Source organism: Erythrolamprus reginae, chromosome 6 (assembly GCF_031021105.1).
Source record: "Erythrolamprus reginae isolate rEryReg1 chromosome 6, rEryReg1.hap1, whole genome shotgun sequence".
NCBI lineage: Eukaryota > Metazoa > Chordata > Lepidosauria > Squamata > Dipsadidae > Erythrolamprus > Erythrolamprus reginae.
This window is the reverse complement of record NC_091955.1, coordinates 12,843,364-12,859,088: the sequence shown is the minus strand read 5'-3', so window position 1 is coordinate 12,859,088 and position 15,725 is coordinate 12,843,364. Positions and strand designations below refer to the sequence as shown.

The 15,725-nt window shown below is 45.8% G+C and overlaps 1 protein-coding gene across 1 annotated transcript in view; it reads right to left on the bottom strand.

The window, feature by feature from the left end:
- KIAA0930 (KIAA0930 ortholog) overlaps positions 1 to 15,725 on the bottom strand; it is a 91,907-nt gene that overhangs the window by 19,157 nt on the left and 57,025 nt on the right. The window contains exon 3 of the mRNA XM_070755278.1: positions 6,971 to 7,075. Coding sequence (XP_070611379.1) covers positions 6,971 to 7,075 — 105 coding nt within the window. The remainder of the gene's footprint in view (positions 1 to 6,970; positions 7,076 to 15,725) is intronic.

The following is a 15,725-nucleotide window of genomic DNA, read 5'->3' as shown; positions in this document are numbered from 1 at the left end:
TTTCACAAAACAATATCACAGGCTTGTTTTGTTTTGTTTAAGTTTTGTTACAAAACTTTTGCCAGACCCATCCTCGAATACAGCTCATCTGTTTGGAACCCATATTGCATCTCAGACATTAACACCCTTGAAAATGTCCAAAGATACTTCACCAGAAGAGCCCTTCACTCCTCCACTCGAAACAGAATACCCTACGAGACTAGACTTTCAATCCTGGGTCTAGAAAGTTTAGAACTAAGATGCCTTAAACAAGATCTAAGTATTGCCCACAAGATCACATGCTGCAACGTCCTGCCTGTCGGCGACTACTTCAGCTTCAACCACAACAACACAAGAGCACACAACAGATTTAAACTTAATATTAATCGCTCCAAACTTGACTGTAAAAAATATGACTTCAGTAACCGAGTTGTCGAAGCGTGGAACTCATTACCGGACTCCATAGTGTCATCCCCAAACCCCCAACACTTTACCCTTAGATTATGTACGGTTGACCTCTCCAGATTCCTAAGAGGTCATAAGTGCACTAGAGTGCCTTCCGTCCCCTGTCCTATTGCTCTCCTATATCTCCTATACCTTTCTTCTATTCCTATATCTCTTCTTCTATTCTTTCATTGATATCTTCTATTACTATACCTTCTTTTCTATTATTTCTTAGATATATTTTACTATGAGTATCTCCTCTATAACCTTCATCATGTATTTTACTATGTGTATATAGATATATACCCACTAAAACCCTCACTGTGTATTGGACTAACTAACTAACTAACTAACTAACTAACTAACTAACGAACGAACGAACGAAAGAAAGAAAGAAAGAAAGAAAGAAAGAAAGAAAGAAAGAAAGAAAAAGTCAAGAGGCGGGCAGATTTCTATAAATCAATTCACTCTCTGGCAATGAAACTAAATAACAAAGGAGCGTGTGATGTCTGGCACTTTGATTATTAACACCAAAGCTAATTTAAAACTGACAAACTTCCACAAACAATTTTTTTTTAAGCAGTCAGGGTTTATTTGTACTGCAGTAACCCACATCCAGTGGCTACTTTGCCCAGGAGTCACTCACCAGGCAAAGAATGAACAAAACTCCGGGACCGCCTTCTGCCACATGAATCCCAGCGACCGGTTAGGTCCCAATGTCGTTTGGTGGGACCCAGGAGAAGAGCCTTCTCTGTGGTGGCCCCAACCCTCTGGAACCAGCTCCCCCCAGATATCAGAGTTGCCCCCACCCTCCTTGCCTTTCGCAAGCTCCTTAAAACCCACCTCTATCGTCAGGCATGGGGGAATTGAAATTTTCCCTTCCCCCTAGGCTTATAGAATTTATACATGGTATGCTTGTATGTATGAGTGGTTCTTTAAATTGGGTTTTTTTAGATTATTTTTAATATTAGATTTGTTTACATTGTCTTTTTATTGTTGTTAGTCGCCCTGAGTCTTCGGAGAGGGGTGGCATACAAATCTAATAAATACAAATACAAATACAAAACGTAAGTGGTACCTCAAGATACGAACCCCTCGTCTTACGAACAACCCGAGATACGAACCCGGGGTTCAGAAAATTTTTGCCTCTTCTTACGAACTTTTTTCGTGTTACGAACCGCAAACCCGAACTTCCGGGTTTGGCATTCTGGAGGCTGCTGGGAAGCCCCGCAGCCCGGCTGTCACCTTTTAAAACAGCCAGGGGGCTTCCCAGTTGCCTCCCGAAGCCAAACCCGGAAGTTCGGGTTTGGCGTTGGGCTTCGGGAGGCTGCTGGGAAGCCACCCGGCTGTTTTAAAATGTGACAGCCGGGCTGCGGGGCTTCTCGGCGGCAGGTACGTAAGACGGAAAACGTTCAGGAGGCCGCTTTGGGTTTTTGGCTGGGAGGGAGGGCAGGAGGTCCGACGCTGGGGGAGGGAGTCAGGAAGGTCCTCCTGCTCCCCCCCCTCAGCGAAAAACACAAAGACGGTCTGCCGCCGCATGACAGGCAGGGCGGAGCAGCGTGGAGCAAAGGGAGTCTGAAACCGCCAGCGGCTTCAGTTTCCCATTGCTCCGCGGGCAGCGGCAGACCGCCTTTGTATTTTTGGCTGGGGGGGGGAAGCAGGAGGCGCAGGATCGGGCCGGCGGCGGGCACGGGGAGAGGCAGCAGGTATGCATCCTGGGTGGGTGGGCGGGCCGCGGGCGATGAGGCGCGACCGAGCGAGCCGGCTCAGGCTCCGGCTAGGATGGGGCGGGCAGCGGCTGGGCGCGGCAGCAAGGGTGCGTCTGACTCGGGGCTGGCGGCGCCTGACGCAGCGGGGAACATCAGCGTGGGAGGCAGGAGAGGACCAGGCAACCGGAGCAGCGTCGCCGCCGCTCCCGGCTTGGCTTCCCTGGCCGCCTTGGCTTCCCTGGCCGCTTCCCTGGCCGCCTGGCGCTGCGATCTTCCAATCTTCCCTTGGCGATCTTCCGATGTTTCCTGGCTTCCCTGGCCGCTTCCCTGGCTGCCTGGCGCTGCGATCGGAAGATCGCAGCGCCAGGCGGCCAGGGAAGCCAAGGGAAGCCAAGGGAAGATCGGAAGCCGGGAGCAGCGCGCCGCAGGCAACGCACACTGTGATCACAGCATGCGTTGCCTGTGGTGCGCTGCTCCCGGCTTGGCTTCCCTGGCTGCTTCCCTGGCCGCTTGGCGCTGCGATCTTCCGATCTTCCCTTGGCTTCCCTGGCCGTTTCCCTGGCCGCTGCCCTGGCCGCCTGGCGCCAGGGAAGCCAAGGGAAGATCGCCAAGGAAAACGCCCAGCCCAGCCCACCCCGGAGGCATTTTCCTGGAAGCAGTGCCATCCACCACCGAGCTTTTCGTAATCTTTCAATTTTCTTCACTCCCCCCCAACATTCCCCGCCTTGCTTCGCTTGACTGGCCGGAGGACATGACATTCACCGCCTCCAGTGCCTCCTTCGGCTTTGCGATTGGACGCGCTTCCCGCCGCTCTGCCCAATCGCAAAGCTGAAGGAGGCACGGGAGGCGGTGAATGTCATGTCCTCCGGCCAGTCAAGCGAAGCAAGGCGGGGAATGTTGTGGGGGGAGTGAAGAAAATTGACAGATTACGAAAAGCTCGGTGGTGGTGATTGCACTCCTTCCAGGAAAACGCCTCCACAGGGGCTGGGCTGGGCGTTTTCCTGGAAGCAGTGCCATCCACCACCGAGCTTTTCGTAATCTTTCAATTTTCTTCACTCCCCCCCAACATTCCCCGCCTTGCTTTGCTTGACTGGCTGGAGGACATGACATTCACCGCCTCCCGTGCCTCCTTCGGCTTTGCGATTGGACGCGCCTCCCGCCGCTCTGCCCAATCGCAAAGCTAAATAATAAATAATAATAAAATAAAATAAAATGCCTCCACGGGGGCTGGGCTGGGTGTTTTCCTGGAAGCAGTGCCATCCACCACCGAGCTTTTCGTAATCTGTTTCAATTTTCTTCACTCCCCCCCCAACATTCCCCGCCTTGCCTCGCCTGACTGGCTGGAGGACATGACATTCACCGCCTCCCGTGCCTCCTTCGGCTTTGCGATTGGGCAGAGCGACGGGAGGCGCGTCCATAGACTTGGCCGGGTGGCTGCAGCACCCTCCCTTCGCCAACCCTTTGGCGGTCACCGGTGGGCTTAGGGTGCCTCGGCACAGACTTCGCTGCCCCTTCCCCGTCAGCCAACATGAGCCGTAAGGAAAGGACCATCGTGGCCGGGCGGGGAGCGCCGCCTTCTTTCTCTTTTTCCCTCCCATCCCCGCCCCCCCGGGCGGGGAGGGGGGGGATCCGAACAGGGGAGGGGTAACGATTTTGGGCAGCCGCCGACCGTGCGGAGCGATCTTCTGCCGGCGAAGGGCGGGGAAGCCAGCGGCTGTAGCAGCTGGTGCAAGAGGCTTCCCCGCCCTTCGTTCTGGCCAGCAGAAGATCGCTCCGCTCGGTCAGCGGCTCCGGAGAGGCAGGAGCCGGGCACTGGCATGCCTTTTTGTCCCCCCAGCCGCCCGCTGGCTGCGAGCGCTCTGCCAGGCGGCCAGGAGGCATTCAGGGTGAAATGCATGGAGGAATGGGAAGCTGAAGCCACCGGCGTTTGAGCTTCTCATTCCTTCACGCCCTGAACGCCTCCTGGCTCAGGCGGGCGGCAGCAGACCGCCTTTGGGTTTTCGGCTCGGGGAGGAGGGAGTTAGGAAGGTGACGTGGAGTAATGGGGAGCTGAAACCGCCCGGTTTCAGCTCCCCATTCCTCCACATCACTTCGCTCCTGTCCTGGCTAAATCGTGGGGCAGCAAACATGCTTTGGGGTTTTGGCTGGGGGGGAGAAGTAGGACCTTCCTAACTCCCTCCCCCCCCCAGGCCAAAAACACAAAGCCAGGCAGCCCCCAGTCCCCATGTCCGGCAGAAGCTGCTGCCCGATTGCTCTTAGCCAGCGGGATGCAAAGTGCTGGGGTGGGGGGTGTCCTGACAGCCCCCCCACCCCAATGCTTCACCTCCCGCCGGGTTCGGGGGGTGCTGGGAAGCCCCCCAGGCCGGCTGCGACCTTTTAAAACACCCCGCGCCGCTTCACAGCTGTCTCCGGAAGCCGAACGCTAAAGCCAAACTTCCGTGTTCTGCTTCAGGAGACAGCTGCGAAGCGGCGCGGGTGTTTTAAAAGGTCGCAGCCGGCCTGGGGGGCTTGCCAGCACCCCCCGAACCCCGAACCCGGGTTGGGGGGGTGCTGGGAAGCCCCCCAGGCCGGCTGCCACCTTTTAAAACAGCCGGAAAGCCGTTTTTTTGTGGGGTTTTTTTTGGTTGCACGGATTAATTGACTTTACATTGTTTCCTATGGGAAACAATGTTTCGTCTTATGAACCTTTCGTGTTACGAACCTCCCCCCGGCACCAATTAAGTTCGTATCTTAAGGTTTCACTGTATATCCGTCCACTCTGCTATAGGATCATCAGCCTACGTATAATCTCTTTCGCCAAGCTGAAATTGCTGAGGAATTGATAAACCTACTACAGGTTTAAATAGATGGGAAGTCTCAATATGACCAAGTGATTGGTGGATCATGCAGCCCACTGTAATAATATTGCCAAAAATCTTTAAGAGTTGTTAACCTAATCCTTCGCAGCTTCTTCTCTGGTAACATTGATCTGCTAACCAGAGCACACAAAACATTTGTCAGACCAATCCTAGAATACAGCTCACCTGTATGGAACCCACATTGTATATCTGACATCAACACAATTGAGAGAGTCCAGAAATATTTCACAAGAGTCCTTCCCTCCTCCTCCCACAACAAAATATCTTACTCTGCCAGACTTGAAATTCTTCGATTAGACAACTTACAACTCTGTCGCCTCCGTTCCGACTTAACTATAGTTCATAAAATCGTATACCAAAATGTCCTTCCTGTTAGTGACTACTTCACCTTCAACCACAACAACACACGAGGACATAATAGATTTTAAAGTAAATGTCAACCGCTCTAAACTAGACTGCAAAAAATACGACTTCAGCAATAGAGTGATCAATGCCTGGAATGCGCTACCTGACTCTGTGGTTTCTACTCCTAACCCCAAAATCTTTAACCTTAGATTATCTACAATTTACCTCTCTCCCTTTCTAAGAGGTCTGTAAGGGACGTGCATAAGCTCACCATTGTGTCTACCATCTCTTTCCTACTGTCCTATTATCTTTTATCATTAATTTTCTAATGTTAATTTTAATTTTAATTCTAATTTTCAGAGTTGGCCTTCTCTGGGTCCCGTCGACAAAACAATGTCGTCTGGCGGGCCCCAGGAGAAGAGCCTTCTCTGTGGTGGCCCCGGCCCTCTGGAATCAACTCCCCCCCCGGAGATCAGGACTGCCCCCACCCTCCTTGCCTTTCGCAAATTACTGAAAACTCACCCATGCCGCCAGGCTTGGGGGACATAACTGACCCTTAGCTGTTTCATTTTATGTATGATTTAATTGGATGGTATGACTGTTTTTACAATTGGGTTTTTATAACTGTTTTTAATATTAGATTTGTGCTTTGTATTTTGCTGTGAGCCTTCGGAGAGAGGCGGCATACAAGTCTAATAAATTAAATTAAATTAAATTAAATTATACAAATTACCATCCTATAATTGTCTGACGAATATACAGTGGTACCTCATGATACGAACTTAATTGTTCCAGGAGGAGGTTCGTAAGGTGAAAAATTCGTAAGACGAAACAATGTTTCCCATAGGAATCAATGTAAAAGCAAATAATGCCTGCAAATCCTTCAGGAAAATCCCAAACTTTAGAAGGGAGGCGAACAGAGGGCAGGGAGGAGCAGCTAAAGGGGGCGGGTGGAAGAAGCAAGGCTAGGCTAAAGGGTGAGTGGGAAGGAAGAAAGGCAAGTGGCCGCCCCTCCCTTTTCTTTCTTCAAAAGACACCGTTTCAGTACCTTTGCAAGCATGCAAAATCTTTACTCCTCCAAGCTGCCCCTCCCTTTTCTTTCTTCAAAAGACACCCTTTCAGTGCCTGTGCAAGCACACTGTTCTCCTACTTTTGTTAATGCAGTCTTTCCCCCTCCAAGCCACCCCTCCCTTTTCTTTCTTCAAAAGACACCCTTTCAGTGCCTGTGCAAGCACGCTGTTCTCCTACTTTTTTAAATGCAAACTCTTTCCCCCTCCAAGCCGCCCCTCCCTTTTCTTTCTTCAAAAAAGGGGGAAAAAAGAAACCCCTTCATCCCAGCAGCAGCTGCTTGGGTTCGTAAGGTGAAAATAGTTCGGAAGAAGAGGCAAAAAAATCTTAAACACTGGGTTCGTATCTCGAAAAGTTCGTTAGAAGAGGCGTTCGTAAGATGAGGTACCACTGTATATAAAATAAATAAATAAATAAATAAATAAATAAAATAGATTCAAGCTAAGTCTTGAAATGACCAAGGGATTGGTGGATGGTGAAGATTCATTCTCAAAATACCCTACAAATTGCAGAACATCCCCCATCCTCAGGGTAGCAAGCGTTGTAGAAGAAAAATGCTGAAGTCACCTTCTGCAGTATAAGATTCAGGTAGACGCTCTCCTCCCAATCAATATCAGGATCTCCCAAACCTGGAAGCTTCTTGGAATCTCTGCGGTATACTTCCACTTCAACCTGGTAAAACAAAACCCAACAGTGCAGGTAAGAATCACGCCATAACCATAGTAATCTGTAGTATTTGAGTGTTTAAGAAGTGTTGTACATACTGCCTTCTACCGCACGAATCCCAGCGGCCGATAAGGTCCCACAGAGTTGGCCTTCTCCAGGTCCCGTTGACCAAACAATGTCGTTTGGCGGGCCCCAGGGGAAGAGCCTTCTCTGTGGTGGCCGCGGCCCTCTCGAATCAACTCCCCCCAGAGATTAGAACAGCCCCCACCCTCCTTGTCTTTCGCAAATTACTCAAGACCCACCTTTGTCACCGGGCATGGGGGAGTTAGGATATTCCTTCCCCTAGGCCATTACAAGTTATGTATGGTATGTTTGTGTGTATGTTTGGTTTTTATAATAAGTGTTTTTAGCTGTTTTATTAAGTTGGATTGTTACATGTTGTTTTTTTATCATTGTTGTTAGCCGCTCCGAGTCTGCGGAGAAGGGCGGCATACAAATCAAATAAATAAATAAATAAATAAATAAATAAATAAATAAATAAATAAATAAATAAATAAATAAATGAATGAATAAAGTAAGTAAGTAAGTAAGTAAGTAAGTAAGTAAGTAAGTAAGTAAGTAAGTAAGTAAGTAAGTAAGTAAGTAAATAAATACTCCTGGTCAGTTGGAGGATGATGAAGAAATTGAGGACTCTGATATAGATAGTGTTTATGAATTAGTGGTGGGCCCGGGGTTACAGGTAGTAGAACAGGTGGGAGGCCAGCCACAGGATGTGGCTATGAGTCCAGAATCTAGCGAGGAAGAATCAGACGTTCGCTGGGTCAATCCTAAATTCAGAAGGGTTCAAAAACGTAAGGAACAGGTGTTTGGAAGAAGATATTAAGGGGAGGAATGGGTTAAATACTGGAGTGATGTATTTGGTACGTCAGGGGGTCAGTGGGGAAGAAGGGTGGAGTTTCAATGTTGTAGGGCTAAAATGAAAGGTATTTCCGTTCAGCTCCCAAGAAAGCAAATGCATTCTGTGTTATTTTACAGTCATTTCTGCTGTTTTTGAATCATGCTGTGAGTACATAAATCCTGTTAAACGGAGAAGGCTGGGAGGAATGTATGAGGAATGCAATTAAGAAAGATAACGGGAGGAAGAGGAATGTGCTAGTATGAACTGTATTTTGAATACGGAAGGGAAGAGAAATAAAGATGGAGTTTCTTTGTTTATGAAATACTGCATTAAGTAAGAGTTACTTGTAATAGCTAAAGTTCTACCAGAAACCAGAACAAGAAGCTTCATAAGGACGGACGGTGATTGTTCACCTACAAAAAGACCTCACCTACAAAAAGATATTGACAAAATTGAACGGGTCCAAAGACAGGCTACAAGAATGGTGGAAGGTCTTAAGCATAAAACGTATCAGGAAAGACTTAATGAACTCAATCTGTAGAGTCTGGAGGACAGAAGGAAAAGGGGGGACATGATCGAAACATTTAAATATATTAAAGGGTTAAATAAGGTCCAGGAGGGAAGTGTTTTTAATAGGAAAGTGAACACAAGGACAAGGGGACACAATCTGAAGTTAGTTGGGGGAAAGATCAAAAGCAACATGAGAAAATATTATTTTACTGAAAGAGTAGTAGATCCTTGGAACAAACTTCCAGCAGACGTGGAGGATACATCCACAGTTACTGAATTTAAACATGCCTGGGATAAACATAGATCCATCCTAAGATAAAATACAGGAAATAGTATAAGGGCAGACTAGATGGACCATGAGGTCTTTTTCTGCCGTCAGACTTCTATGTTTCTATGTTTCAAAGGCTCAGGATCAAGTCACACATTCAAGTCGAATATGGATGGTATCCAAACCTAACTAACTCCTTCATCTTCATCCCTTTTAGCACTTAGCAATAGCACCTAGACTTATATATTGATTCAGTGCTTTGCAACCCTCTCTAAGCGCTTTACAAAGTCAGCATATTGCCCCCAATAATTTGGGTTCTCATTAGAATAAAATTCTTTCTTGGCCAAGTGTGACTGGACACACAAGGGATTTGTCTTTGGTGCATATGCTCTCAGTGTACATAAAAGAAAAATATACAATGTTATTTTTGAAATCCCACCATTCATATAATTTATATTTATATAATTCATAACATTATAAGTTAAAGTAACAAGAATTTAGTGTTTTTTTCTTTGAAATTATAGTTTTGAAATTTTATAAGCTAGAGTTTAATAGTTTAAAAATGTTTACAGCAGAGTAAATTCAGATATGCTATTCATTACATTATATATTTTTTTAAAAGAAGTAATTTACAGACAAAGTAATTAAATTAACATATAGAGTCAAATTTAACAAATGTTTAATATGAATGTATGCTATTTTTCTATTGATCTGATTATAGTTAGGGTTTTATTTTTTGTAGTAGTTAGACTTCTAAGATAAGCGGAGCAATGACAGCTCCTTGAATGTTCAATAATGTATGTCTTTGTTTGTCTTTTTAAGAAAAATTCAATAAAAATATTTTTTTAAAAAGAAAGAAGAAAAATATACATTTGTCAAGAATCATGTGGTACCACACTGAATGATTGTTATAGGGGTCAAGCAATGAAGAAACAATCAATATTAATAAAAATCTTAAGGATACAAGCAACAAGTTACAGTCATACAGTCATAAGTGGGAGGAAAAGGGTGATAGGAATGATGAGAAAAAAACTTGTAGTAATAGTAGTGCAGACGTAGTAAATAGTTTGACAGTGTTGAGGGAATTATTTGTCTAGCAGAGTGATGGCGTTCGGGGAAAAACTGTTCTTGTGTCTAGTTGTATTGGTGTGCAGTGCTCTGTAACAATGTTTTGAGGGTAGGAGTTGAAACAATTTGTGTCCAGGATGTAAGTAAATATTTTCATAGCCCTCATTTTACCCACCTCTGAAGGGTGGAAGCCTGAGTCAACCTTGAGCCTGGTGAGATTCGAACTGCAAAATTGCAGTCAGCATAAGTAGCCTGCAGTACTGCATTCTAACCTCTGTGCCGCCATGGCTCCTATATTTTATAGAAACATAGAAGTCTGACGGCAGAAAAAGACCTCATGGTCCATCTAGTCTGCCCTTATACTATTTTCTGTATTTTATCTTAGAGTGGATATATGTTTATCCCAGGCATGTTTAAATTCAGTTACTGTGGATTTATCTACCACGTCTGCTGGAAGTTTGTTCCAAGGATCTACTACTCTTTCAGTAAAATAATATTTTCTCATGTTGCTTTTGATCTTTCCCCCAACTAACTTCAGATTGTGTTCCCTTGTTCTTGTGTTCAGTTTCCTATTAAAAATACTTCCCTCCTGGACCTTATTTAACACTTTAACATATTTAAATGTTTCGATCATGTCCCCCCTTTTTCTTCTGTCCTCCAGAGTATACAGATTGAGTTCATTAAGTCTTTCCTGCTCAAGACCCTCCATCTTTGGACCTGTTCAATTTTGTCAATATCTTTTTGTAGGTGAGGTCTCCAGAACTGAAAACAATATTCCAAATGTGGTCTCACCAGCACTCTATATAGCGGGATCATAATCTCCCTCTTCCTGCTTGTTATACCTCTAGCTATGCAGCCAAGCATCCTACTTGCTTTCCCTACCGCCTGACTGCACTGTTCACCCATTTTGAGACTGTCAGAAATCACTACCCCTAAATCCTTCTCTTCTGAAGTTTTTGCTAACACAGAACTGCCAATACAATACTCAGATTGAGGATTCCTTTTCCCCAAGTGCATTATTTTACATTTGGAAACATTAAACTGCAGTTTCCATTGCTTTGACCATTTATCTAGTAAAGCTAAATCATTTACCATATTACAGACGCCTCCAGGAATATCAACCCTATTGCACACTTTAGAGTCATCGGCAAATAGGCAAACCTTCCCTACCAAACCTTCCCCTATGTCACTCACAAACATATTAAAAAGAATAGGACCCAGAACAGACCCTGGGTCTACAACAGTGGTTCTCAACTGGGGGTGGAACCCCTTTTGGGGTCAAATGACCGTTACACAGGGGTCTCCTAAGACCAGGGAAAAATACAAATTTCCCATGGTGTTAGGAACTAAAGCTTCTATTCTGGTGCATTGGAACATATTTTTACAATCCGACCAATCAGGCGTTTACAGTAGGGAGTGTCCCTCTGACCTTCCTCCCAATCAGCTTAAAGCTCTGTTGGGAGAATTGGCGTTAGACTTATGGTTGGGGGTCACCACAACATGAGGAACTGTATTAAGGGGTCGCGCCTTTAGAAAGGTTGAGAACTACTGATAGAGTGAAATATCTGTAGCAGAGAAGGAGGGAACAGCGCCTTAACATTTCAAAACGAAGAAGAGATAGACCAGTTATACTGGCTGGAGAATTCTGGGAGTTGAAGTCCACAAGTCTTCAAGTTGCCAAGTTTGAAGACCTCTGAGCTTGACTAAGATTGGACAGGTTATGAGAGGGTTATCGGTGAATCCTTACTCTGAAGTTTAAGGCATTCTCTCCTCCATGGAAGAACAGTAATCTAGGGACAAAACCTCTGTTTCTATTCTCACCATCACCATCAATTCAGCAAACTGTTATTTTCTAAAAGTTGAGAAGCTCACGTGCTTTATATCTTTCAGCAAAGTGAAATGTTGACTCAGGTCAAAGAAAACTCTGGCACAGCCTTGCTCCTGTCTCGAGTGAGTTGTTTTCCTTCCTATTTTTTAAAAAATCACAAGTGCAAACCCCAGCCTTGAGCTGCAAACTCAGCTCTTTTTAGTGTTTGGTTCGAAGAAAAATCTCAGAAATGCTTGGCAAATCATTTTAACTGCTTCCCTTTTCTACGTGGCAAATATTGCCAGAAACTGGACAATTAGTGCTATGCAGAGTCCTATATGTTTCAAATCACCTCTTCCTTTCAAACATAAATATATACACACACAAACATATATGTATATGTAACCCTTCCCTGGTGCAGAGCTGAAGGGATTGGATACTGTAGCCTAGAGGATAATTCTTTGCCTTACAAGGCAAAGGTTGCAGGTTCAAGTCCCGGTGGGTATGGCTAGCTGATGAGGCCAAAATAAGGCCGAAATAGATCTAACCTAGTCTCCCTTAATTTTCAAATTCAGCAAAAATACATGTGACACATACAGATAGAATTGTCGGCTATCAATAAAATTAACTGCCTTGGAAATGGCCGTGGGTTGGGCCGAGAGGCAAAAAAAGGGAGCTGTGATGTTCCTTCAATACACCAGGGTGATTCGACACAAAAATATGTAACCCTTCCCTGGTGCAGAGCTGAAGGGATTGGATACTGTAGCCTAGAGCAGTGATTTTCAACCTTTTTTGAGCCGCGGCACATTTTTTACATTTACAAAATCTTGGGGCACACCACCAACCAAAATGACACAAATCAAATCAAATCAAATCAAATTAATACATACATACATACATACATACATACATACATACATACATACATACATACATAACCCCCTCGTATATACAATCCCATGTAACGTCCCCTTATAAATACAGTCAATCATCAATCATCCCTACTCAAATTTATATCTCATTTATGGGTACTTCTCCTGTCTTTCCCCCTTTTCTCTCTCATGTTTGTCATTTCTCTCTCTTCCTCCCTTTTTCCCTCATTCCTTTTCCCTCTCACTTCTCCTCTTTTTCCATCCCTGTCTCTCTCCCCCCCTTATGTGTGTGTGCCATTTCCAAAACCAGTTGAGGGCTGGGTTTTTTTTCTCTTTTTTTCTTTTCAAAAACAGGTGTGGGCTGGGGGGCATTTCTTATTATTTGGGTGCTTTTTACCATATGCTTCAAGAATCACCCCTCTCTCTCTCTTTTGTTTCTCTCTCCTCTCATTCTCTGCCTCAATCATTTCTCCTTTTTTCTCCCCTTTTTGTTCTCATTTCTCTCTCTCCTTTCCTCCCCCTATCTGTCTCTCTTGCTTTCTCTCTCTCTTGCTATCTTTTTCTCTCTTATTTTCTTTCTCTCTCTCTTGTTATTTCTCTCTCTCTCTTTCTCTCCCTCCCTCTTTCTCTCTCTTTTTCTCACTTTCTCTCTCTTGTTTTCTCTCTCTCTCTCTTGCTTTCTCTCTCTCTCTCTGTTTTCTTTCTCACACTCTTTCTCTCTCTTGTTCTCTCTCTTGCTATCTCTTTCTCTCCCCCCTTTCTCTCTCTCTCTTTCTCACTTTCTCTCTATCTTGCTGTCTGTTGCTCTCACTCACTCTCGTTCTCTCTCCGGTCTTCTCAGCGGAGGCTGGCGAAGGTGATATTCAATGTCGGGGGCGCGCGGGCGGTTGCGCGCGCTCCCTACCCCCCTGCTAGCCACTCGGAATATTCAAAATAAGAAAAGCCTTCACCGGTGAAGGTTTTTCTTATTTTGAATATTCCGAGCGGCTAGCAGGGGGGTAGGGAGCGCGCGCAACCGCCCGCGCGCCCCCGACATTGAATATCACCTTTGCTGGCCTCCGCTGAGAGAACGCCTGCCCCGTCTCTCCTGCAACCCCCTTGCTGAGAGCCCGGGACGAAAGTGCTCTCGGCAAAGGTGAGATGGGCAGGGCGTGCGTTCCAGGTGCAGGAGGAGCCACGCCGAAAGGCAGGAGACTGCGGAGGAGGAGAGGGGGCGGGCGGGGGGCAGCGCCGAAAGGCCGAGGGGGCTGGAGGCACTGTGGGGAGGCAGGGGCGGCCGCGGCTCCCTTCCCTTCTGCTGCCGGCGCCTCCCCGCCCCCCCCACGGGCTGGCAGGGGGATGAGGAGCGCGCGGCCGTGAAAAAGGGTGCACGCGGGGGTATTTTGGGGTGCGCGCGCGCACACACACGCAGCTTTCGGGGAAGCGACGAGAAGCCATGGGCGCGAGGGGGCCGACTTTCAAAGCAACCTTTGCCGGCCTCCCGCGGGAGGGTGCCAATAGCGGCGGCGGCGGCGGGGGGCAATAGCGGGGGGGACGAGCTGCCTTGCGGCACACCTGACCATGTCTCGCGGCACACTAGTGTGCCGTGGCACACCGGTTGAAAAACACTGGCCTAGAGGATAATTCTCTGCCTATATATATGGGTCCAAAGACAGGCTACAAGAATGGTGGAAGGTCTTAAGCATAAAACGTATCAAGAAAGACTTAATGAACTCAAACTGTATAGTCTGGAGGACAGAAGGAAAAGGGGGGACATGATCGAAGCATTTAAATATGTTAAAGGGTTAAATAAGGTCCAGGAGGGAAGTGTTTTTAATAGGAAAGTGAACACAAGAACAAGGGGACACAAGCTGAAGTTAGTTGGGGGAAAGATCAAAAGCAACATGAGAAAATATTATTTTACTGAAAGAGTAGTAGATCCTTGGAACAAACTTCCAGCAGACGTGGTTGATAAATCCACAGTAACTGAATTTAAACATGCCTGGGATAAACATAGATCCATCCTAAGATAAAATACAGAAAATAGTATAAGGGCAGACTAGATGGATCATGAGGTCTTTTTCTGCCGTCAGTCTTCTATGTTTCTATGTTTCTAAGAATAATGAATAAAAATGACTATTACATATAAAGAATGCTGAATCATCGTGAGTCAACAAAATATGCTACAACCTGATTGGTTGATAAATATACAAAATGTAAGACACCTTTGCATAGGTGTGGTAGTAGTTGTTGATTGATGGTAGTTGTTAGATAGTTGTAGTGTGGCTTGTGTCTAGAGCGCGTAAAAGTAATAGTGTAAATAGATAAAATAGCTTTTGCTACGAAGAAGTAAATATTTTTTCAAGAATTGCTGCTGCAGTGTGTTCATTTGAAGTCTTCAGCTTCTTATATCTTGGTCTGTGGCTGGTTGGTTGGGTTGGGTTACCTTCCAAAATTGCAGCTCCAACAGAGTTGAAACCATGATTTATCCCATCTGAACACAAATCATGGTTAACTGCGGAACATCTCTCAAAATCAAGGTAAGGTGATTTTAAAAAAAACCACTATTAAGCAGCTGGGCATAGGACTAGCCTTGAAACTGTTTCTGACCATTCCATTGACCATCAAAAGAAACATTATCTTTGGGCAATATTTCGCAATCTTGGCAACTTTCTAAACTTCAAACAAGCAATTTGGATTCAGAAAGAAACTATCCTGCAACCTACAACTACTTCACTGCAAAAACATTTGGACTACCACCTAGATCAAGGAAAATCCATTGATGCAATCTATATTGACTTTTGCAAAGCCTTCGACTCAGTGGTCCATGACAAACTACCCCTAAAACCCAAATCCTATGGCATCTCAGGACTCCTCCACAACTGGATTACTGCATTCCTGTCAAACAGGCAACAAATTGTCAAAATTGGAAGCGCCATTTCCACCCCCGTCCCTGTCAAAAGCGGCGTTCCCCAGGGAAGCGTACTAGGTCCTACTCTCTTCATTCTCTACATCAATGACCTTTGTGACCTTATCGAAAGTAACTGTGTTCTTTTTGCCGACGACGTAAAACTTTTCAACACCACTGACAAATCACTCACTCTCCAAAAAGACCTCAACTTTGTCTCAGACTGGTCTAACACCAGGGCAACTTCAAATATCAACCAACAAATGCTCTACCCTCCACATCGGCAAAAAGACTCCAAACCTCATATACGAACTGAATAAACAAACTCTCACAGCCAACCCACACT